Raw genomic sequence first — 17,589 nt, forward strand, 5'->3', positions numbered from 1 at the left:
GAAGGTGTGATCAGAGTTGATGAAGGAAAGTTAAATTGGCCATAGCCAACTTCGTTCCTCAAGGCTCCTTTGCGCAAACCGCGACCGGTTTGCCTCTCCTGTTTCGCTAAACATGCCCCGATCAGAAACGGGGCCCGTTTCCCAAGACGGAATGGGGGAGGATTCTAAAAGCTGTGATTGGTCCGAAAGTGGAAACGGCCCCGTTTCTGTCATGCATGCTTGAGTAGGCCCAATGACCTGGGCCATAAAAACAGGCCTGCTCAGCTGAGATTTTTTTGTTGTCCGTGATCTCTCGACAATTCCCTCATCTCCGGGTCCCCAGTCTATCCTTGTTCAAGAGAGTGGACAGCGACCGGCTCGCTGGCAGGCTCACCTTGACTCCATCGCCATGACTCTGGAGGCGGGTCCGAATCCACGAGCACACGATGATTACACAGTCGGCTGGGTCTGCGCTCTTGCCAAGGAGCAGACGGCGGCGACAGCCATGTTGGATGCCCAACACGGCCCCCTCTCCAAGCCCGTCACCGACAACAACACATACACGCTTGGCTCCATCGACAACCACAACATCGTCATTGCTTGCCTCCCTTTCGGCAGGGTTGGCAACAACTCATCGGCGACGGTCGCTACCCAGATGGTTTCCACATTTCCGTCTATCAAGTTCGGTCTTATGGTGGGTATCGGTGGTGGTATTCCTCCCAAAGTCCGGCTCGGCGATGTCGTCGTCAGCACGCCAATAGCCGAGTTTCCTGGGGTCGTCCAGTGGGACATGGGCAAGGTTGAGCAAGAGCGAAAGTTCAAGCGAACGCAATCGCTGAACAATCCCCCGACTGCTCTGTTGACGGCTTTGACGACCTTGCAGACCCGGCATGAGATGCAGGGTTCTCAGATTCCTCAGTATCTCGACGATCTTGAAAAGAACTGGTCGAGGCTTGCGGCAAAATATTGTCGATCTGATTCGCTCGAGGACGTTTTATTTGCTGCCAACAGTCACCATCGGTCTCAGGGTGTTCAGCGTGGACTCATTGCAATACTCTGGGAGATCATATCTGCCCTTACTGGATTCCTTTTGGGTCGATCGACTATGGCTCTCACAGACCCTGTCGCCAGTTCTGGAGCAGCGTCGGATGACGGACAGAGGAACGACACCAGTGACGCCATTATGTCCGATGGGGATGAGAACGAGGGCTCGAGCGACTGTAGCTTCTGTGATAAGCGCAGAGTCATGAAAAGAAAGCCAAGGGACATGGTTGTTCATTACGGGCTGATCGCATCCGGCAACAGAGTCATCAAGGACGCCGGATTCCGGGACGATCTGAATCGGAGCCTGGGCGGACACGTTCTTTGCGTCGAGATGGAGGCGGCAGGTCTCATGAATGACTTTCCATGTGTCATAATCCGCGGAATATGCGACTATGCCGATTCTCACAAGAACAAGGCCTGGCAAGAGCACGCGGCAGCCGTGGCGGCAGCATTTGCGAAGGAGCTATTGTCTACTGTTCCTCCACAGGAAGTTCAGCATATGCCGACAATCAACAGTAAGGCCTATACCTCCTCTTGATACATATTTTATTCTGTACTGGACTTGTTGATATTTGATGGAATGGATCGTTTCCCATGTGTCAGGTTTGGAGTGTTTAATCACTTACCGAGAATCTTCTTCTGTTGTGTTTCCGAGCCATCCCTCAATTTGATTGTCATTAACTAATGTGTTCCGTTTGCTTTAGACTTGAGCCATCAACTCGAGGAAGTGGCGACTACAGTCAACAAGATCCACTCCGAACAACGCAACCAAGAGCATCAGTACATCCTCGACTGGCTCAGTCAGGTTGACTATGCGAAACAGCAGGTCTACCATATCAAACGACACCAAGTTGGCACGGGACAGTGGTTTCTGAACTCCACTCAGTTCAACGAGTGGCTACAGACCAAACAAATGACACTCTTCAGTCCAGGAATTCCTGGTGCCGGTAAAACGACTCTCGCGGCGATCGCCATCGCACACTTGATCCAACAATTTCAATCCGATGATACTGTCAGGATTGCTTACGTCTACTTAAACTACAAGCAGCATGAAGAACAGAATGCGGATGCTCTCCTGGCAAACATCTTGAAGCAACTCGCACAAAACCGGCCGTCATTGCCCGAGAGCGTGGAGAGTCTTTATAAAGCCCATAAATCAAACAGAACACGGCCTCTGCTCGACGAGCTGTCCAGCACATTGCAATCTGTCTGCAATATCTACTCGAGAGTCTTGATTGTTGTTGATGCCCTTGACGAATTCCAAACTTCTGACGGTCAGCGAGCCCTGTTTCTGTCCGAGATCAAGAAGTTACAGGCCGTCAGTGGAGTAAACATTTTCGTGACATCGAGAGATCTACCTGATATTAGACGCAACTTTGAAGACAGTATCGAGTTACCAGTTAGTGCCGTGGATGAAGATATTCGTCTGTACCTCGACAGTTGTTTACCTCGCATGTCTGGAGTCGTTGGACGCAACAAAAGCTTGCAAGAGGAGGCCAAGAAAGAAATTGCTCACGCGGCTCGGGGAATGCAAGTACACTCTTTCTTCCCCTTTGATCTATACTGATAGCCTTACAAGGTTCCTGCTCGCCAAACTCCACACAGACTCTTTGGATGGCATGCCATCTCCGAAAATTGTCCGCACAGCTCTGAAGAAGCTTAACGGCGGGTCTGATGCATATGGCCGCGCTTATGACATGGTCATGGAGAGAGTCCTGTGCCAGGTACCAGCCTCCAGAGACTTCGCGATCAAGGTCCTTTCCTGGCTGGCCTTTGCAATCGAATCCCTCACTACAGAACAGCTTCAACACGCTCTTGCGGTGGAAGAGAACTCGATTGACCTGGATAGAGAGAATCTTCCGGCAACTGAGGACATGGTCTCGATGTGTGGCGGCCTAGTGGCAATTGATGAAACCAACACCGTCCACCTAGTCCATTACACTACGCATGACTACTTCTCCGTGGCGGGAGACAAGTGGTTCCCGACAGGTGAGGCATCAATGGCAAAAGCCTGCATAACCTATCTTTCTTTCGATACATTCAATAGCGGGTGCTGTACGACGGCTGATGACTTTGAGAATCGTATGAGACTGTACCCTTTATGCAACCATGCAGCAAGAAACTGGGGTTACTACGCCAATCACAGTCTCCCGGGAAAGGACCAGACTATCATCAATTTTTTGCAACACCAGGAGAAACTCATGGCCTCTGTCCAAGCAACCAATTTCTGGGAATGGGATCACTGGATTCTCTCGGTGTCGCCCTTTCCAATTCCTCAGACATCAGCAATGCACGTCGCAGCAGAGTTCCGCTTGAGGGGTTATCTCAACGAGCTATTGAGCCAAGGCCACGACCCAAACGAACAAGACAACTATGGGCGTACGGCTTTATCTTGGGCAGCTGAGCATGGAAATGATCAGATTGTGGAGCAGCTGCTCGCAGCACAAGGCGTTGAACCCGATGCCCAGGGTGAGCCTCAACTACCCCCAAGGCAATGGCTACCATTTGGAGATGATCGCCAGAGGACGTCGTATTTTCTGCATGCCGTAAGGGACGTGCCCTCCTCAGCGGGTGATTACCCTGCGCCACCACTATGGCATGCCGCTAGGAGTGGACGGGCGTCAGTCGTCACACAGCTTCTCGCCTGCGAGAGCGTTAATCCTAACTTGCCAGATCCACAGTTCAGTGCCTCGCCGCTATGGTGCGCCTCAGCGAAGGGGCACGCCGCGGTGGTGAAGCTGCTATTGGAGCACCCCAAGCTCGAGCCAAATATCCGCCTTGCGAATGGAGGTACCACGCCTCTATTCATTGCTGCGTGGAAAGGTTGCACCTCAGTAGTGGATTTGCTACTTACGAAACAAGACGTGGATCCTAATTCCAGGACAAATAGGGGCTATACACCGTTGATGGGTGCTGTCATACAGGGCAATGACGCCGTGGTTCAGCGGCTGCTGTCAGACAGGCGGGTGGATACCAACTCCAAGGATGACCAAGGTTGGACGTCTTTCTGGCATGCTCTACGTGATAGTGAGCGGCGCACAGATGCATTCAAAGCCCTGCTCACAGCAGATGCGATTGATCCAAATGCTCTGGGCGGATACGGGTGGAAGAGCCTGAGGATGATAACACCTCTGCAACACGCTGTAAACCAAGGAAGAGCAGACCAGGTAAAGCTCTTGCTCGCAAGCAAACACATCAGGGTAGATCAGGTTTGCCCCGATGACACCGAAACCCCGCTGATGAGGGCTGTTTGCCGTCCATCTGGACTTGACATGGCCCGCATGTTGCTCACTGCCGGCGCCGACGCCAACTGGACAGGCAAAATCGGGAAAACACCGCTAATGTCTGCGATATCATCGGGGTGCGAGGAAGGGGTCAAGATTCTCCTTGCACACAACGCTGACCCCAACATTCAACTCTCCGATGGCATGACGCCACTCGAGAAAGCCGTTGAAAAAGGCCAGCATTATGTTGTTAGACAACTACTCGATTCTGGAGCTGATTTGGACTCGCCCAATCCTACCAGTGGGCAGACGGCCCTGTTCCTTGCTGTCTCGATGGGTAATAAAGCCATAGTTGACCTTCTTCTAGAAAGAGGAGCCGCGGTTAACAGGCGTAATAGCCGTGGTCGGACGCCGCTGGAAGAGGCTATCTCGAAGGCTAAAAAACCCCTAGAACGGCCGTACCAAGCTATCATCGATTTGCTTCTGAAGCATGGGGCCTGTTGCGCAGCGGCAGGCGCGGGAACAGACACCGTGCGGTGCTGAGGTATTATGGGCGAGCATGATTCGAAGCCTTTATATACATTTACCCACCAATCGAGGAAATAGAAGGCCAGTATCAGCTCCGCATATGTGTTAGAGTTGGAGATTCCAAGCTCAGGAAATAAATTTAATGATTTTGATTATTTCATACGGATAGAAAGCACCAAGTACAAACTAGTCGACTGCATTTACGCTATTATCAATCTGCTAGCCTTTTTCAAGAAGCTTAATCTCTTCCCACTATATTTATATGTCTTATAGAACGATGCTATTTCTATGTAACAATTTAAGCAAGACCTCTATTCGCATTGGGTCTTAAAGATGCTTGGAATGTGTAGCGAAAAGTACCCTTTATCAACGTGGAAGCATTTCGCCATGGAAGAAGCAACAGTGTTGCTAATAATATAGGCAATTGCTAGACGGGCATGATGTTTTGCTAGACGGGCATGATCTTACACGGGCATGACCTTTTTTCCCCCTCTTATTGGCTCAAAAATTTCTTGCTATACATACAACCAAAGGCGGTGAAGCCAATCCAACTAACAGCAGTTATACCCGTACTAAATCCATAGATGAAACAACAAACACCATTTCTTCATCTGATATCTGATGAAATATATTTTCCTATTCCTTCCTCACTTACTTGATGAAATAAGCTTATTCTTTATATATTTCTATTTAATATTAATACTATCAGGTTGTCTTAGGACTGCACAGCAATAGTACCATCAGGTCGTCTTAGAACTGCACAGTGGTAGTACCATTAGGTCATATTGACCTAAGACAACCTAATGGCACTATCACTATATTATGATTGTGTGTGATTGAGTGTAATAGTAAAATACTTCGAACACCCGTTAAGTTGCCAAGGCAAGGGACTTAACGGCTGAATATCCAGCCCGAAGGGTAAATACCCTACAGATGCTGTAACCTCAGAACTCTACTAGAGTTCATTTTCAAGCCCCACTTTCCTGGGGGTGGAGTTCATTTTCTGCCACCCTAGTAGTGTTCATTTATACTCAGCCAATTAAAACCAAGCAGTTAGCCACATTTCCACCAGCAACTTCTCTCTCAGCCACTACAATCATCTGCCACTGTATCCATATCCTTCCAGAAACGACTTTTAGAAATTCTCGCGTCATGGATGTGCAGCGAAATCGGCTTCTTGCCTTTTTTGCTAAAGCAAAGAAACGCGACGAAATCCCTAAACCAGGGAATACCTGCCAATACAGACTTCCTACTATAACGCCAACTGCGTGATAACTTTGCCATCTGATCCAGAATAATACCGCTTTCTTAGTCCCGTCCCTAGAAACGCAGCACGATGTTGAATTCTTCTTATCATCGCCTCGTCCTCAGCATCTGGAATAGTAAATACCATTGCCTCTTTCCCATCATCCCTCTTCAAAGCACATACCTGGTCCAAAACAGACTCTGGGCACATTATCACAGAATCCGCCACCATGCCCATTAGAGGGCAGTTTTCCAACGGATAAGGATTCCAAAGAAGGCTTACGTCCAATACCGTGATAGATCTCGATGGAGAGGCTGTCTTTGAGGTAGTTAGATCACGTCTGAATGGCCAGGGAGTAAACTGCACTGCTTTCCGGAGGCAGAGTAACCGGGGAATCTTCAGAGGTAGGCTGGCTGCGGAGGTAATATGTGAACCTAGATACTGTTAGCAACCTGATGAGTTTGATAGATTCGACAGAAAAGGGAAGCAGCTGCCACGAAGGTTAGTGTAAGGAGTAAGGGGCACGGGGGTTATTCAGTGAGGATCGTGCTTAGCAACCCAACAAATTGATTACATTGAAAGAAGAACTGAAAGCTCTTGGAGGGTTTGCCAAGCTAGCGAGTTACCTAGTCAACGCTCAGGGGGTGGTTTGTGGCGATGCCTTCATTTGGTGGCGTTAACGGTCGACCAATTCGCGCGCGAGTTGAGCACATGCCAGGCCAATTAGCCAACCACAGGAGGTTTTATGCTCGATTCTTTCTGACTGAGTAAAACGCCCTTCGGGCTGAATAAAACGCCCTTCGGGCTGAATAATTTTAATCACTAGTAATTGAATTTTCAGCTCAACTACGAGGGATCAAAATCCTACTACCGTATTCTCTCAATAAATTGGCACAGCTTAGCGTCAATATAGATCACGTGCTGCCGACAGAGGTTGCTGAAGTAATCCGGTTTAACGGGCTGTCACTCGCTGAGAAGCCCAAACGTGGAGACGCTAGAGTGTGCCAATTTATTGAGAGAATACGGTATTTCTACCTATGCCTAGTAATTCTAACATAATATCACTCCTCATCACTGCTTATCAGCTCCCATTGACTTCTTATTCTACGGATATTCGGCTGCAGTCTTCGACCAGTGGCTCGTACCCCAGTGAGTTGTCCAGGACCAAGTACAGCTGACTGGCTGCGGGTTACTCGTGCAACTGACCTATCTTGCTGGCTTGTCTCTTGTTCGATCCTTGCTAACGTAGATTGATTTCGGCTTTCCACTGGCCGACCTCGCTTACGCTTTGCTACCTGCCTTCCCACTTGGCTTGCTGATGTATCGGTAGGTGTCTCAGTATTGGCCAGCTGGGATTGACTGTCCATACTAATAGCCAGGGTTGAGGGCATGGCTTGTGGTGTATTTCTTGAGCGGCCACGAAGAGATAAAGTAATCTTGGGGTCGAGGATACGACGATACGGATCTTTTGATGATGATTCTCTTAGTCGCCAGTGTGGATGGACTTCCCACTTTGTAAACTGTATACCTGAACCCAGCTTCTCATAAATTGTATGAGAACACGGGATGCCAAGCTCTGTTGAGATATAACAGTTACTGCCACAGTCTTGAAGAGGGGTTGGAAAGGGGTTCCTTGCAGTTGGCATTGCCTTGCGTGCAATGCGATACTGTCTCTGTATTAAAGACAGGCCCTTTGAAGAGATCATTATCCGTAGTTCGCCGAGGTACTCTGAACTTGGTCCAGTAAGGTCACGTGCAGTAAGCACTTCGTCTGCTGCACACTTATCCAAGAAGTTGCGCTCTTGATCCCTCATCATATCCTGCATTGCCTCAACAAGACGAAAGAGGTTGCTCATGCCATTAAGCAAATAGGTTTTGACATTATTATTGCTTGCTTCCGTGCCAGATGTGACACGAATACCGAAATTACGGTATGTCTAGATGAAGCAGCGGGCCCATTGAGCTCTTACAGGCATGTAAGTACCGTATAAGTAACGCAAGATTGGTCGTTGATCATCAAACTCCTTGCATAGCATTTTCCAAGCCTCCTCATGAGCTGCCTCATCATCAGCAAACAGTACAACCTTCCACATCTGGAAGATACCCCGATAGGTATGAGGAATCTTGTCGGTTGTTGAATTGTCAACCAGTGCTCGATCATTTAAGCTGAGTTGAGTTTCATACTGAGGGGACTTTTCAACATCGCTGATATCTGAGCTGCTAGTAGGCTCAGAAGTCTTAAGCCATTTCTGCTTTTGAGTTGATATGGTGGATGCACAATTGCTGCTGTGACTTGGGAAACTGATCGTCTAGTGCTGCCTTCATTGCCTTATCAAAGTCTGTCATGATAATAGTTGGGTCTTTGATAGATTGCTCATCAATCAGCTGTCGAAAGCCCTCTGCAAGGAATTGGAATCCTTCCCTTCTCTCATTATCAATCAGACCAAACGCAGCATTGAAGACAGTCCCCAAACATGTTTGCCCAGTTGCTTGGAAAAGAGGCAGCTTGAATCGATTGGTATTGTATGTATTATCGAAGCTGATGACCTCTGGAAAGCGCTTCCACATCTGAAGGCAATAAGGGAAGGTCCATATTAAGCCAACAATTCGATTTGGCTCATCATCTGCCCACTTTACCAAGTAGAGGATTCCACTCTCATCGAAAAGCTTGATAAGTGCTGCAGCAGAGGTATACCCACTTAACTTATCGCGATTGATCGTGACCCGGGCATTGTAGATATCCTTTTGAGTGAAACTGGTATCTGGATGCTGATCTTTGACAACCGCTTGTACATCGCGAGCACGCACACCAACCCGTCGACTTGTAGCTTCAACAGTGGCCTTGATAGGTGAAGTCAGTCGTCGATGGGTAGGGTGCGCTGATGGGGTGAGACTGGGTCCGTGGTTGTGTTCGCTGTGTTCTATATTTGGGTGCTGTCGTAAGAACCACTTCCCCTCTTCAAGGGCTTCGGCAATAACCTGCCACCTGCAGCCGCATTTTCGAGACTTCCGTTGTCGTAGTCCAACGCCTTCAGTAGGCCTTGGTTGTCCAAATCGATCACATTGAAATGTATATCTCATCTTCCGGCCTTGATATTGATATCCATGTCGCCGAATGATACCAAATCCATGCTCCTTAGCAAAGGTGTTTATTGTCTTGAAGAGGGTCTCCGCATCTGGGGCAGCATCACCTGGAATAGGGGGGTTGGGTATTGGCTCTGGCTCTGGCGAGATCGAGGATTGTATGGATATATTGGGAGGTGTAGTCACGGGAGGACTTGATGTTGATTGTGGATTTCGTGGCGGAGAGTATAGAGGAGGGGGTTCATAAGCTCCTGGGCTAAGTGGCGACCAGCCCCATCTCTCCCGCCACTGGTGTACACGTTCGTATTGACGGGCGAGGTCGAATGTAAGGCGCCGACCTTCTCCAATGACCTCTTGTACAAGCTTTAGAGCAGACTGAAACTCGGCTTTAGTTGCTTGAGGGGGTCCTTGTATGGAAGATGTTGAAGATAGTGGAGAGCCGGGTGTAGGGGATGAAGGAGATGATAATGAATATGGGTATTCACCCGGAATCAGTCCTGTTACTCGACGAACAGATGATGATACCAGGGTGAGGTCGGTGTTGAAATAAATCTCGTGATCGTTACGCATCGACTAGGTCGACTCATTCATGCCTCGCTGGCCATGTGGTCTGGGGACATCAGAGAACCTTTGCGGATATGATGCGAAGAGATTATCGAGGGCATTATCGTCTCCGATACCGTAGAATGGAGAGATGTTGCTTGCTATTGTCGAACGACTCGAAGGGCGCGGTGGACTCGAAAAGGTGCGATGGACTCGGTAGGTCGGCTTCGCGCTCGACGCGACGGCGCTTCGAAGGGATCAATTGATCGCTGGGGCTCGGGCTTCGGCTTCGACTTCGGGATCTTCGAGCCCTAACATCCTGCTCAGGGTGGGTATATGGTTGACTTGGCATATTGAATCGGGGGGGAAGGCCCGGGGGGGTAGGCTCTAGGAATGGTTATTGGTATATGCTAGTAATGATTGCTTCTAGGGGTAAAGATTTGAAGGAGCTGAATAGAAGGAGTACAAGGAGTGGAGGTGGCAGAATTCGATGGTACTAACATTTTTTTTTGAGCCAATAAGAGGGGGAGAAAAGTCATGCCCGTGTAAGATCATGCCCGGCTAGCAAAACATCATGCCCGTCTAGCAATTGCCTTTATTAGATACACTACTCGACACCGGAATTCCATGATACCCGCAAGTTCCATTCTATCAAGATGGGATGGTTTGTACTCCATAAATACTACACTATGTCTGATGAGGCTCCCGTTTACGTCGCCGCTCTTCTCCTCAATCCACGCTGTCGAAAAACATACTTGGATAAGAACTGGAAGAGTGTATGGATTAATCCAGCGATTGTGAGTGTGCAGCAAATATGGGAGGAGGAATACAATGTCAATATCAATATCGATGGGGACATTGAAACTACTGCAGAGGATATCCCATCCGCGCTAGGGAAGCCGCCTTCGCAGCTACAAAGATTGATTGCGAACCTCTAGAGTGGTGGTGTCGCATTGAACAACGACGACAGTTTCCACGCCTTAGCCGTATGGCCATCGATATACTCTCGATAAACCCTCAGTCAGCAGAGCCAGAAAGGACCTTCTCGGGCGCGCGTAGGACCACATCATGGGACCGGCTGTCGATGACGTGCGAGCGGATCAGGAAGTTGAGTGTCTCGGCAACTGGATGCGGAATGGGCATATTATAGGGACTCGGCATGGTGGACTGGGGCACGTATGCGATCCGGACATCGCTAATTATAATATTGATATAGATATTAGTGATATGGAGTAGCACGGTGATTTTTCACACTTTCATTCAATAAGTTACCATAGATTTCTATCACTAACTTCCTATTTAGGAAGTAGGCGATGTCACATGACCAAACTACGTGAGTTGACTCATGAGTCTGAGTTAAACTCATGAGTGAGGTATGGTGAGACCGAAACTCATATGGGTGAGTTAAAAGGGTCGAAACTCATGAGTTAGCTCAAATGCCCAGGTATGTCCAGGAAGAGGTTGATCGACCGATTTTCCGTCTGGGCATTCAAGGAATAAAAGACACGTGGAATTCATGTTTGATTAAGCCTGGAAATCAGTTCCGAGCAGGTCAAATCACTGGAGTACGGTGCCAGCTCTCGAACGTGACGGTGTAGGAAATTCTACGAGTATTCTAGTTTATTCGAGCTTGAGACCAGAATTCACTAGAGGATCACCATGAATTGAGCAAGAGAAATAGTATTAACACTATTGACATTTCCTATGATTCGGAAGTCAAGTCGATTATATCGCTATCGACGCTAGAGTCAAGCTCGGATCGTGATACAACCTTCGGATCGGTGGACCTGATATGATTTAAGACCAGATGATCCGTAAAACTGACGGTGCGATGATATTTTCTTTGGCACCAAGGGCAGAGGTAACGGCCTTTTATAAGAAATTTAGATATAAGGGGGTTTTCATCTCGGCTTCCCATCAATTCTCGCAGGCGTTTCAGAAAGTATGGGGGGACCTCATGCGGCGGCTGGCCAAATCGTGGCTCTCCCGTTTGCATTTGAATGCTGCATGGAAATAGAGGTCTGGTCGGGGGTTTGACGGGAGGTTTGACTAGTGGTTTGACTGGGGATCTAACCAAGAATGGCTCGCGTATTAAGTAGACTGTCGCCGAGTCTGATCTGTAGAGTGTTCCTAAGTGTGATCGCCTAAAAATCTTCGTATTTGCAGGTGGAATATCGGGAGTTGGAACTTGGGGAACCTGAGGCTTTGTCGCTTGTAGCTGGCCGATAGGAGGCGTAGAGGAGTTGGCTTCAGTATTGATGGGAACAAAAGCCCCAGCACTAAGCTGTGTACTCAGAACTTTACTTGGCGTTATCCCGGGGTCTCGAGATTGTGATCCCCTTGTCGGGGCTGTGACCGGCGGTTTCGGATTCAAGGCACGGGACGTTCTTTGTGAAACCTCGGAACGAGAGTCATATGTAGTTCGATAGGCGGCGTCCCAACGCATCGTAACCCGTGGCTCGCCCGTTGAATTCGAATCTGTGATCGGATGTTTTGGTTGTAGTGTGCGTAATATTCCTAATTCTGGAGTTTCGGTGCCTGTCACGGAATCGTTGGGGTTCTGGGGCGACGATATTTGTATGGCATGGCAACTAAATGTTGTGGAGTTGTCAGGTGGAACAAGATTTCCAGCATGCCATTGAGCAGTTGGAGGTCGTGCTGGGGGTAGCTGAGATTGTCTCGCTTCGAGGCCTTGTATTCCTTTCGGAAAGTTGAGATCGATTGCCTTTGTTTTCAGGTTGAGTAGGTCGGCTGCCATGTGATTGGACAAGGCGCGTTGAATCTGGTGTTGATGGATGTGCATGAGTGATGTAGAAAGATCGTTGCCTTGTGCGGTGCCTCTGTCGCTGTTCCTAGTTGAATAACCACAGTCAATCTGCATCGTGTCGTTGGCAGGTTGGACACTTGGCAGTTCGCTTGCTGTAGTTGGTTGGCCTTCATCAGACATTTCGACCTCTGAAATTGAGATATGGGCTGCTTCGGGGTCGGCAATTTCCGAGCGATCATCAGTGCCGATAGCTTTCTCGGTGTTTGGAGCGCTCCTCAGCTCAAGCTCAGGTGCACTCTCGTGACAACTTCGATCCCGTTGATCCCGTTGGGGCTCTTGCGACAAAACTTCTAGTTGCAAACTTGGGGACAAAGAGGCCTCCCTCTCCTGGAAGAATGGTTCGGCTGCAGAACCCTCCACCAATTGGTTCAAGTCGATAGAAAATGATACTTCAGATGGTGTACTAGTTGTTCTCCTATCGGTTGATTACAGAGGATGCAATCCGTCCGTGGTGAGCTCATAGCGCATGGCCTTGATCGAGATCCTAACGAAATCGAAACCCCGCGAGAACGTCTTCTCAAACGAAAGTTTCTTGACTCTTTCGCCCTCATTTGCGCGATACGAAAAGACGACGATACAGTTTCCGTAGCACGTATGGAAGAGGGAATGCCGGAGGGAACAGTCGTTCGCGTAGCAAGCAACCATGGCGTTTCAAAGTCAACATTGCAGGGGCTGCGGAACTTGATGGATATTTTGAATGAGGGGAAAACGAATGCGAGCTAGCAGCGACATAACAGCAAACTCAGTAGTTCGCCTCGTATCATCGTTCAATGATAAATGTTGTATAACTTGAATATCAAACGCCGAAGTGGACATAAGGAACCCAGGACGGCCGTGGCCCCGACCTCTCTCTTAATTCAGCGTCCCTCTCCGTTCCCAACGACTGTGACAATGCGCCCCCGGCATCCTCCCCGCTCACCCACCGGTCTCGAAGCGTCCTGCTCACCCGGTGAAGCCCACGGCTTATCGATTCGTCTCTCATCCCTTCATCCCGCAGAAACTCGTATGTCATTCTCGCCATGTCCACACATAATTTATCATCGACGCTCCAAAGTGTGCCGACTACGTGACGGAACCCTGCCAGCTGGCAAGCATTGGCTAAATGGATGCTCTCGTCAACAGACCCCTCATCCAGGATCTCACCAGTCCCACATGCCGAGAGATAGGCAAGGAATGGCGGCTCCGACGTGAGGTTAGTCTCCAGGAGACTTGCCACAGTGAATGGCTCCCGATCCCAATCATTAAGAAGTAACTTGCTCTGTAGCGGTTCTGTGGGATGCGTGCTGCCGTGGCCGGCGAAGTGGAACACCGTGCATGCCTGTAAGGCCGATGAGACGTCGGTCTTGTATGGGCGGGGCCGGTCGTGCGGCAGTCCCATTGATTCGCAAATAGCTACTACCGCATCGACCTCGTCGCGCGCATACTCGAGCGGGTTCCAGTTTGGCGTGTCCTGCATGGCAACGACAACGGCATTTCGGGACTCCCCAGCTGCCGGTGCTCGATGTGGCCGTCGTCGACTATGTATGATTGCCTTGACGGACGAGGCGTAGGATGACACGACCCTGTCCAGCGCCGTCTCGCCAGTGCGTCTCAGATGGTGTCCCGCTGCATGGAGTGGAAATCGGGTCAGGGCGCCGGTGGGAACCCACCACACGTGCGGCCACTGGCCGTCCGAAGGAGTCCCAGTAAAGCCTAAAGCATTAAGAACAGGACAGACGATGGCATCCCAGAGCCATCCAAGCGTGTCGAGAGTCCCAAGTTCCTGGACATGGTCGTTGAAGGTGTCTCGGGAGAGGTGCGGCAGCTCCAGCAGTCGGATGCTGGACTGCTCAATGAGTAAGGCATCACAGCGATATGAGCTCACATTCAGGACAATAATCGGGCCGGGCCGTGCAGCCTCCAGAATATCGGCTTCCGACGCGGAGAGCAGGAATCGCTCAAAATCGGCCTTGGAACGGATTATCTCAAGGAGACGGGCAAGCTGGGGCCCAGCATCGCGGCGCTGATGGCCTTCCGTCTCTGCGGCCGCAGTGGGGCGCTCGACTGCAGCGAGGGAGTCCGCCGATGGTGGCGCGTCTAGTTGATCTCGCAGGTCGATAAAGGAACGCGCCAGGTCAGGATGCTTGCATTCGAGAGCGGCGAGATCAGATTGCTCGAAGAGAGCTCCCGCGATAACACCACGACCAGTCTCAAGCAGTTCGATAGCAGCAGCAGGGCCTCTGCTGGCATGTAGGGCAATGGCTGCCGCGTCCGACGACAGTCCGACAGCCGTGGAGAGGAGATGCCGCTTGTCTGAGTTCTGCAGAGAACGGGGCGTTAATAAGGGAATCAAGTCGATTGTTGTTTTGGCAATGGCGTATGCTTGTTGATCTTGAAGTATGGCTGGGGATGACAGTAGATGGCGGCCGGCTGCGACACGCCTGCTTATAGCGGCGGCGGAGTGACGTAAGGCAGTAGTGAAGCATTCCTTAGCTTCCTCGAGGTCTGTAATCGCTTCAGTCCGTGAGTACCGGTTGACTAGATGCATTCCGAGGTTGTTTAGGCACGGTACGCGGTCGGGATGGTCGCCTGGTATTAATTCCACCGCCCGTCGAGCCGTGGAGATGGCCTCTGCTTGGTCACCCATCTCCTCCGTCCGCTCGTACCGCTTCCCAAGAATGTACCCGAGATTGCTTAAGTACAATGCGTAGTTGGGATGGTCGCATGGTGTCAATGCCACCGCCTGTCGAACCCTTAACATGGCCTCTTCAACGTCGCGTATCTCCTTCGTCCGCTCGTATCTGCTCTGAAGCGTGTTCCCGAGAGTATTTAAGTAGCCTCTGCGGTCGGGATGGTCGTCTGGTGATAATGCTACTGCCTGTCGAGCCATCGAGATTGCCTCTTCAAGGTTGTGCATCTCCCCCGTCAGGTAGTACCGGTTTTCAAGTATATCCCCAAGATTATTCAAATAGCCTGCGCGATCGGGATGGTCGCCTGGTACCGATGCCACCGCCTGTCGTATCGACAAGATAGCCTCTTCAAGGTTGTGTATCGCCCCCATCCGTTCGTATCGCTTCTCAAGTGTATTGCCAAGATTATTCAAATAGCCTGCGCGATCGGGATGGTCGCCTGGTGCCGATGCGACCGCCTGTCGTATCGTCAAGATAGCCTCTTCAAGGTTGTGTATCTCCCCCATCCGCCCGTACCGCTTCTGAAGCGCGTGCCCGAGGTTGTTCAACCTGCTTGCGCGATTGGGATGGTCGCGTGGTGTCAATGCTACCGCCTGTCGAGTAGTCGAGATGGCCTCTTCAAGGTCGCGCAACTCCCCTGTCCGCTCGTATCGGCTCTGAAGCGTGTTCCCAAGGTTGTTTAGGCACTGTGCGCGGTTGGGATGGTCGCCTGGTATTAATTCCACCGCCCGTCGAGCCGTGGAGATGGCCTCTTCTAGGTCACCCATCTCCTCCGTCCGCTCGTACCGCTTCTCAAGATAGTACCCGAGATTGCTCAACCACACCGCGCGGTTGTGATGGCCATCCGGTGTTGTGGCCACCGCCTGTCGAGCCGTCAAGATGGCCTCTTCTAGGTCGCGCAACTCCCCTGTCCGCTCGTATCGGCTCTGAAGCTTGTTCCCGAGGTTATTTAACCACATCGCGCGGTTGAGATGGTCGCATGGTGTCAATGCCACCGCCTGTCGAGTAGTCGATATGGCCTCTTCAAGGTCGCGCAACTCCCCTGTCCGCCCGTATCGGCTCTGAAGCGCGTTCCCGAGACCATTTAGGCACATCGCGCGGTTGTGATGGCCATCCGGTGTTGTGGCCACCGCCTGTCGAGCCGTCAAGATGGCCTCATCTAGGTCGCGCATCTCCCCTGTCTGCTGGTACCGGCTATTAAGCTTGGTCCCGAGATTGTTCAAGAACACCACGTAGTGGGGATGGTCGCGTGGTGTCAATGCTATCGCCTGTCGAGTAGTCGAGATGGCCTCTTCAAGGTCGCGCAACTCCCCTGTCCGCTCGTATCGGCTCTGAAGCGTGATCCCGAGATCATTTAGGCCTGCTGCGCGGTCGGGATCGTCGTCTGGTGTCAATGCCACCGACTGTCGAGCCGTCAAAATGGCCTCTTCTAGGTCGCGCAACTCCCCTGTTCGCTCGTACCGGCTAGAAAGCTTGTTCCCGAGGTTATTTAACCACGCTGCGTGGTTGGGATGGTCGCATGGTGTCAATGCCACCGCCTGTCGAGCAGTTGATATGGCCTCTTCAAGGTCGCGCAACTCCCCTGTTCGCTCGTACCGCTTATGAAGCGTGTTCCCGAGATTATTTAAGTAGCGTGCGCGGTTAGGATGGTCGTCCGATGTCGATGCTACCACCCTTCGAGCCGCTGAGAGGGCTACTTCAAGTTCATACATCGCCCCGGTTCGCTCGTACGGGCTTGCAATCTTGGTCCGAAGTTGTTCGATCTTAGGTCTGCTTGGAAAGAGACGAATTGGTCAACTGTTGTAGAGCGAATCACGCCTCCCGCAAGCTCAACGACTTCGTCGGTATCGTTTGTATTTTCGGATCTTGAGTACTTCTCGTATGCTTCAATTGCCAAGGCTAAAGGTCGGGAGTTTCGTCGTCTGCCATACCCAGGAGTTCCTGTGAAGACGAAAGGCCCGGCAGCGAGAGTGGCGGTCTAGTAATTCGTCTAGCTGACATCCTGAACACAGTAGTTGGCGGCCTCCAGTAGCCTCACAGGTTGCGTGTGCTTGCCGAGTGTGGCGCCCCCCTCGTAGACAAGCCTGAACGCGGTCTCGCACTTAGCTGTCAGCTGGCAGAATCTGCCTTTGCTGTAACCACCACTCACAGAACCTGAGCTTTTGGGATGGAGGCCCTCTAGTCATTAGTGGCGTCGTGGCTTGTCACTAGACTTGCAGCTGACAGGTCAGCTCGCGGTATGCATTCCGGATGCTGACTGCGCTGCATTATGCTATGCGAGACCTTTCACCTGGCAAAACCTGTGTCGTGGCTCGTCTCAATTCTTTCAGTTGACAAGTCAGCGCGTGCTATGCCGCAAGGTGCCCCCAAGGTTCTGTTGATATGTGACTTCGCGGATCCATGTGTGAACAGTCTCCAAGTTACTCCACCCTGGTGCATTCGTCA

The 17,589-nt window shown here is 50.8% G+C and overlaps 5 protein-coding genes across 5 annotated transcripts; 2 read left to right on the forward strand and 3 right to left on the reverse strand.

Moving 5' to 3' along the window:
• Positions 1-388: 388 nt before the first annotated feature.
• BGZ61DRAFT_402785 (nucleoside phosphorylase) lies at positions 389-3,295 on the forward strand (the record flags this gene model as incomplete). The annotated part of the gene is made up of 4 exons (XM_046243096.1): positions 389-1,151; positions 1,224-1,538; positions 1,728-2,553; positions 2,603-3,295. Coding segments are annotated over 4 exons (2,595 nt in total), but the record flags the coding sequence as incomplete, so codon positions are not given.
• Positions 3,281-5,114, forward strand: BGZ61DRAFT_463696 (ankyrin repeat-containing domain protein). The gene has a single exon (XM_046247429.1). It carries the CDS (start codon positions 3,312-3,314, stop codon positions 4,788-4,790), a length of 1,479 nt encoding a protein of 492 aa, XP_046096428.1. The 5' UTR covers positions 3,281-3,311; the 3' UTR covers positions 4,791-5,114.
• A 1,968-nt stretch (positions 5,115-7,082) lies between these two features.
• BGZ61DRAFT_368721 (uncharacterized protein) lies at positions 7,083-7,877 on the reverse strand (the record flags this gene model as incomplete). The annotated part of the gene is made up of 1 exon (XM_046241913.1): positions 7,083-7,877. One exon carries the CDS (start codon positions 7,875-7,877, stop codon positions 7,083-7,085), a length of 795 nt encoding a protein of 264 aa, XP_046096429.1.
• A 1,219-nt stretch (positions 7,878-9,096) lies between these two features.
• BGZ61DRAFT_293410 (uncharacterized protein) lies at positions 9,097-9,675 on the reverse strand (the record flags this gene model as incomplete). The annotated part of the gene is made up of 1 exon (XM_046238601.1): positions 9,097-9,675. A coding segment is annotated over one exon (579 nt), but the record flags the coding sequence as incomplete, so codon positions are not given.
• A 3,582-nt stretch (positions 9,676-13,257) lies between these two features.
• BGZ61DRAFT_432543 (CHAT domain-containing protein) lies at positions 13,258-16,907 on the reverse strand. The gene is made up of 2 exons (XM_046243884.1): positions 14,652-16,907; positions 13,258-14,597 (listed from the first exon to the last, which is right to left on the reverse strand). The coding sequence occupies exons 1-2, from the start codon at positions 16,854-16,856 to the stop codon at positions 13,272-13,274; spliced, it is 3,531 nt and encodes a 1,176-aa protein (XP_046096431.1). The 5' UTR covers positions 16,857-16,907; the 3' UTR covers positions 13,258-13,271.
• Positions 16,908-17,589: the final 682 nt, after the last annotated feature.

This window comes from Ilyonectria robusta (assembly GCF_021365365.1).
Source record: "Ilyonectria robusta strain PMI_751 chromosome Unknown BGZ61scaffold_35, whole genome shotgun sequence".
Taxonomy (NCBI): Eukaryota; Fungi; Ascomycota; class Sordariomycetes; order Hypocreales; family Nectriaceae; genus Ilyonectria; species Ilyonectria robusta.

Excerpts from the sequence above, each read along its gene's own strand:
- BGZ61DRAFT_463696 (XM_046247429.1), top strand. The coding sequence starts at position 3,312 with ATGCACGTCGCAGCAGAGTTCCGCTTGAGGGGTTATCTCAACGAGCTA.
- BGZ61DRAFT_432543 (XM_046243884.1), bottom strand. The coding sequence starts at position 16,856 with ATGTATGAACTTGAAGTAGCCCTCTCAGCGGCTCGAAGGGTGGTAGCA. Across the intron at positions 14,598-14,651 it reads TGCTTGAGACTGGTCGTGGT|CATCCTGACCTGGCGCGTTC; the intron begins GTTATCGCGGGA and ends CTCGAATGCAAG.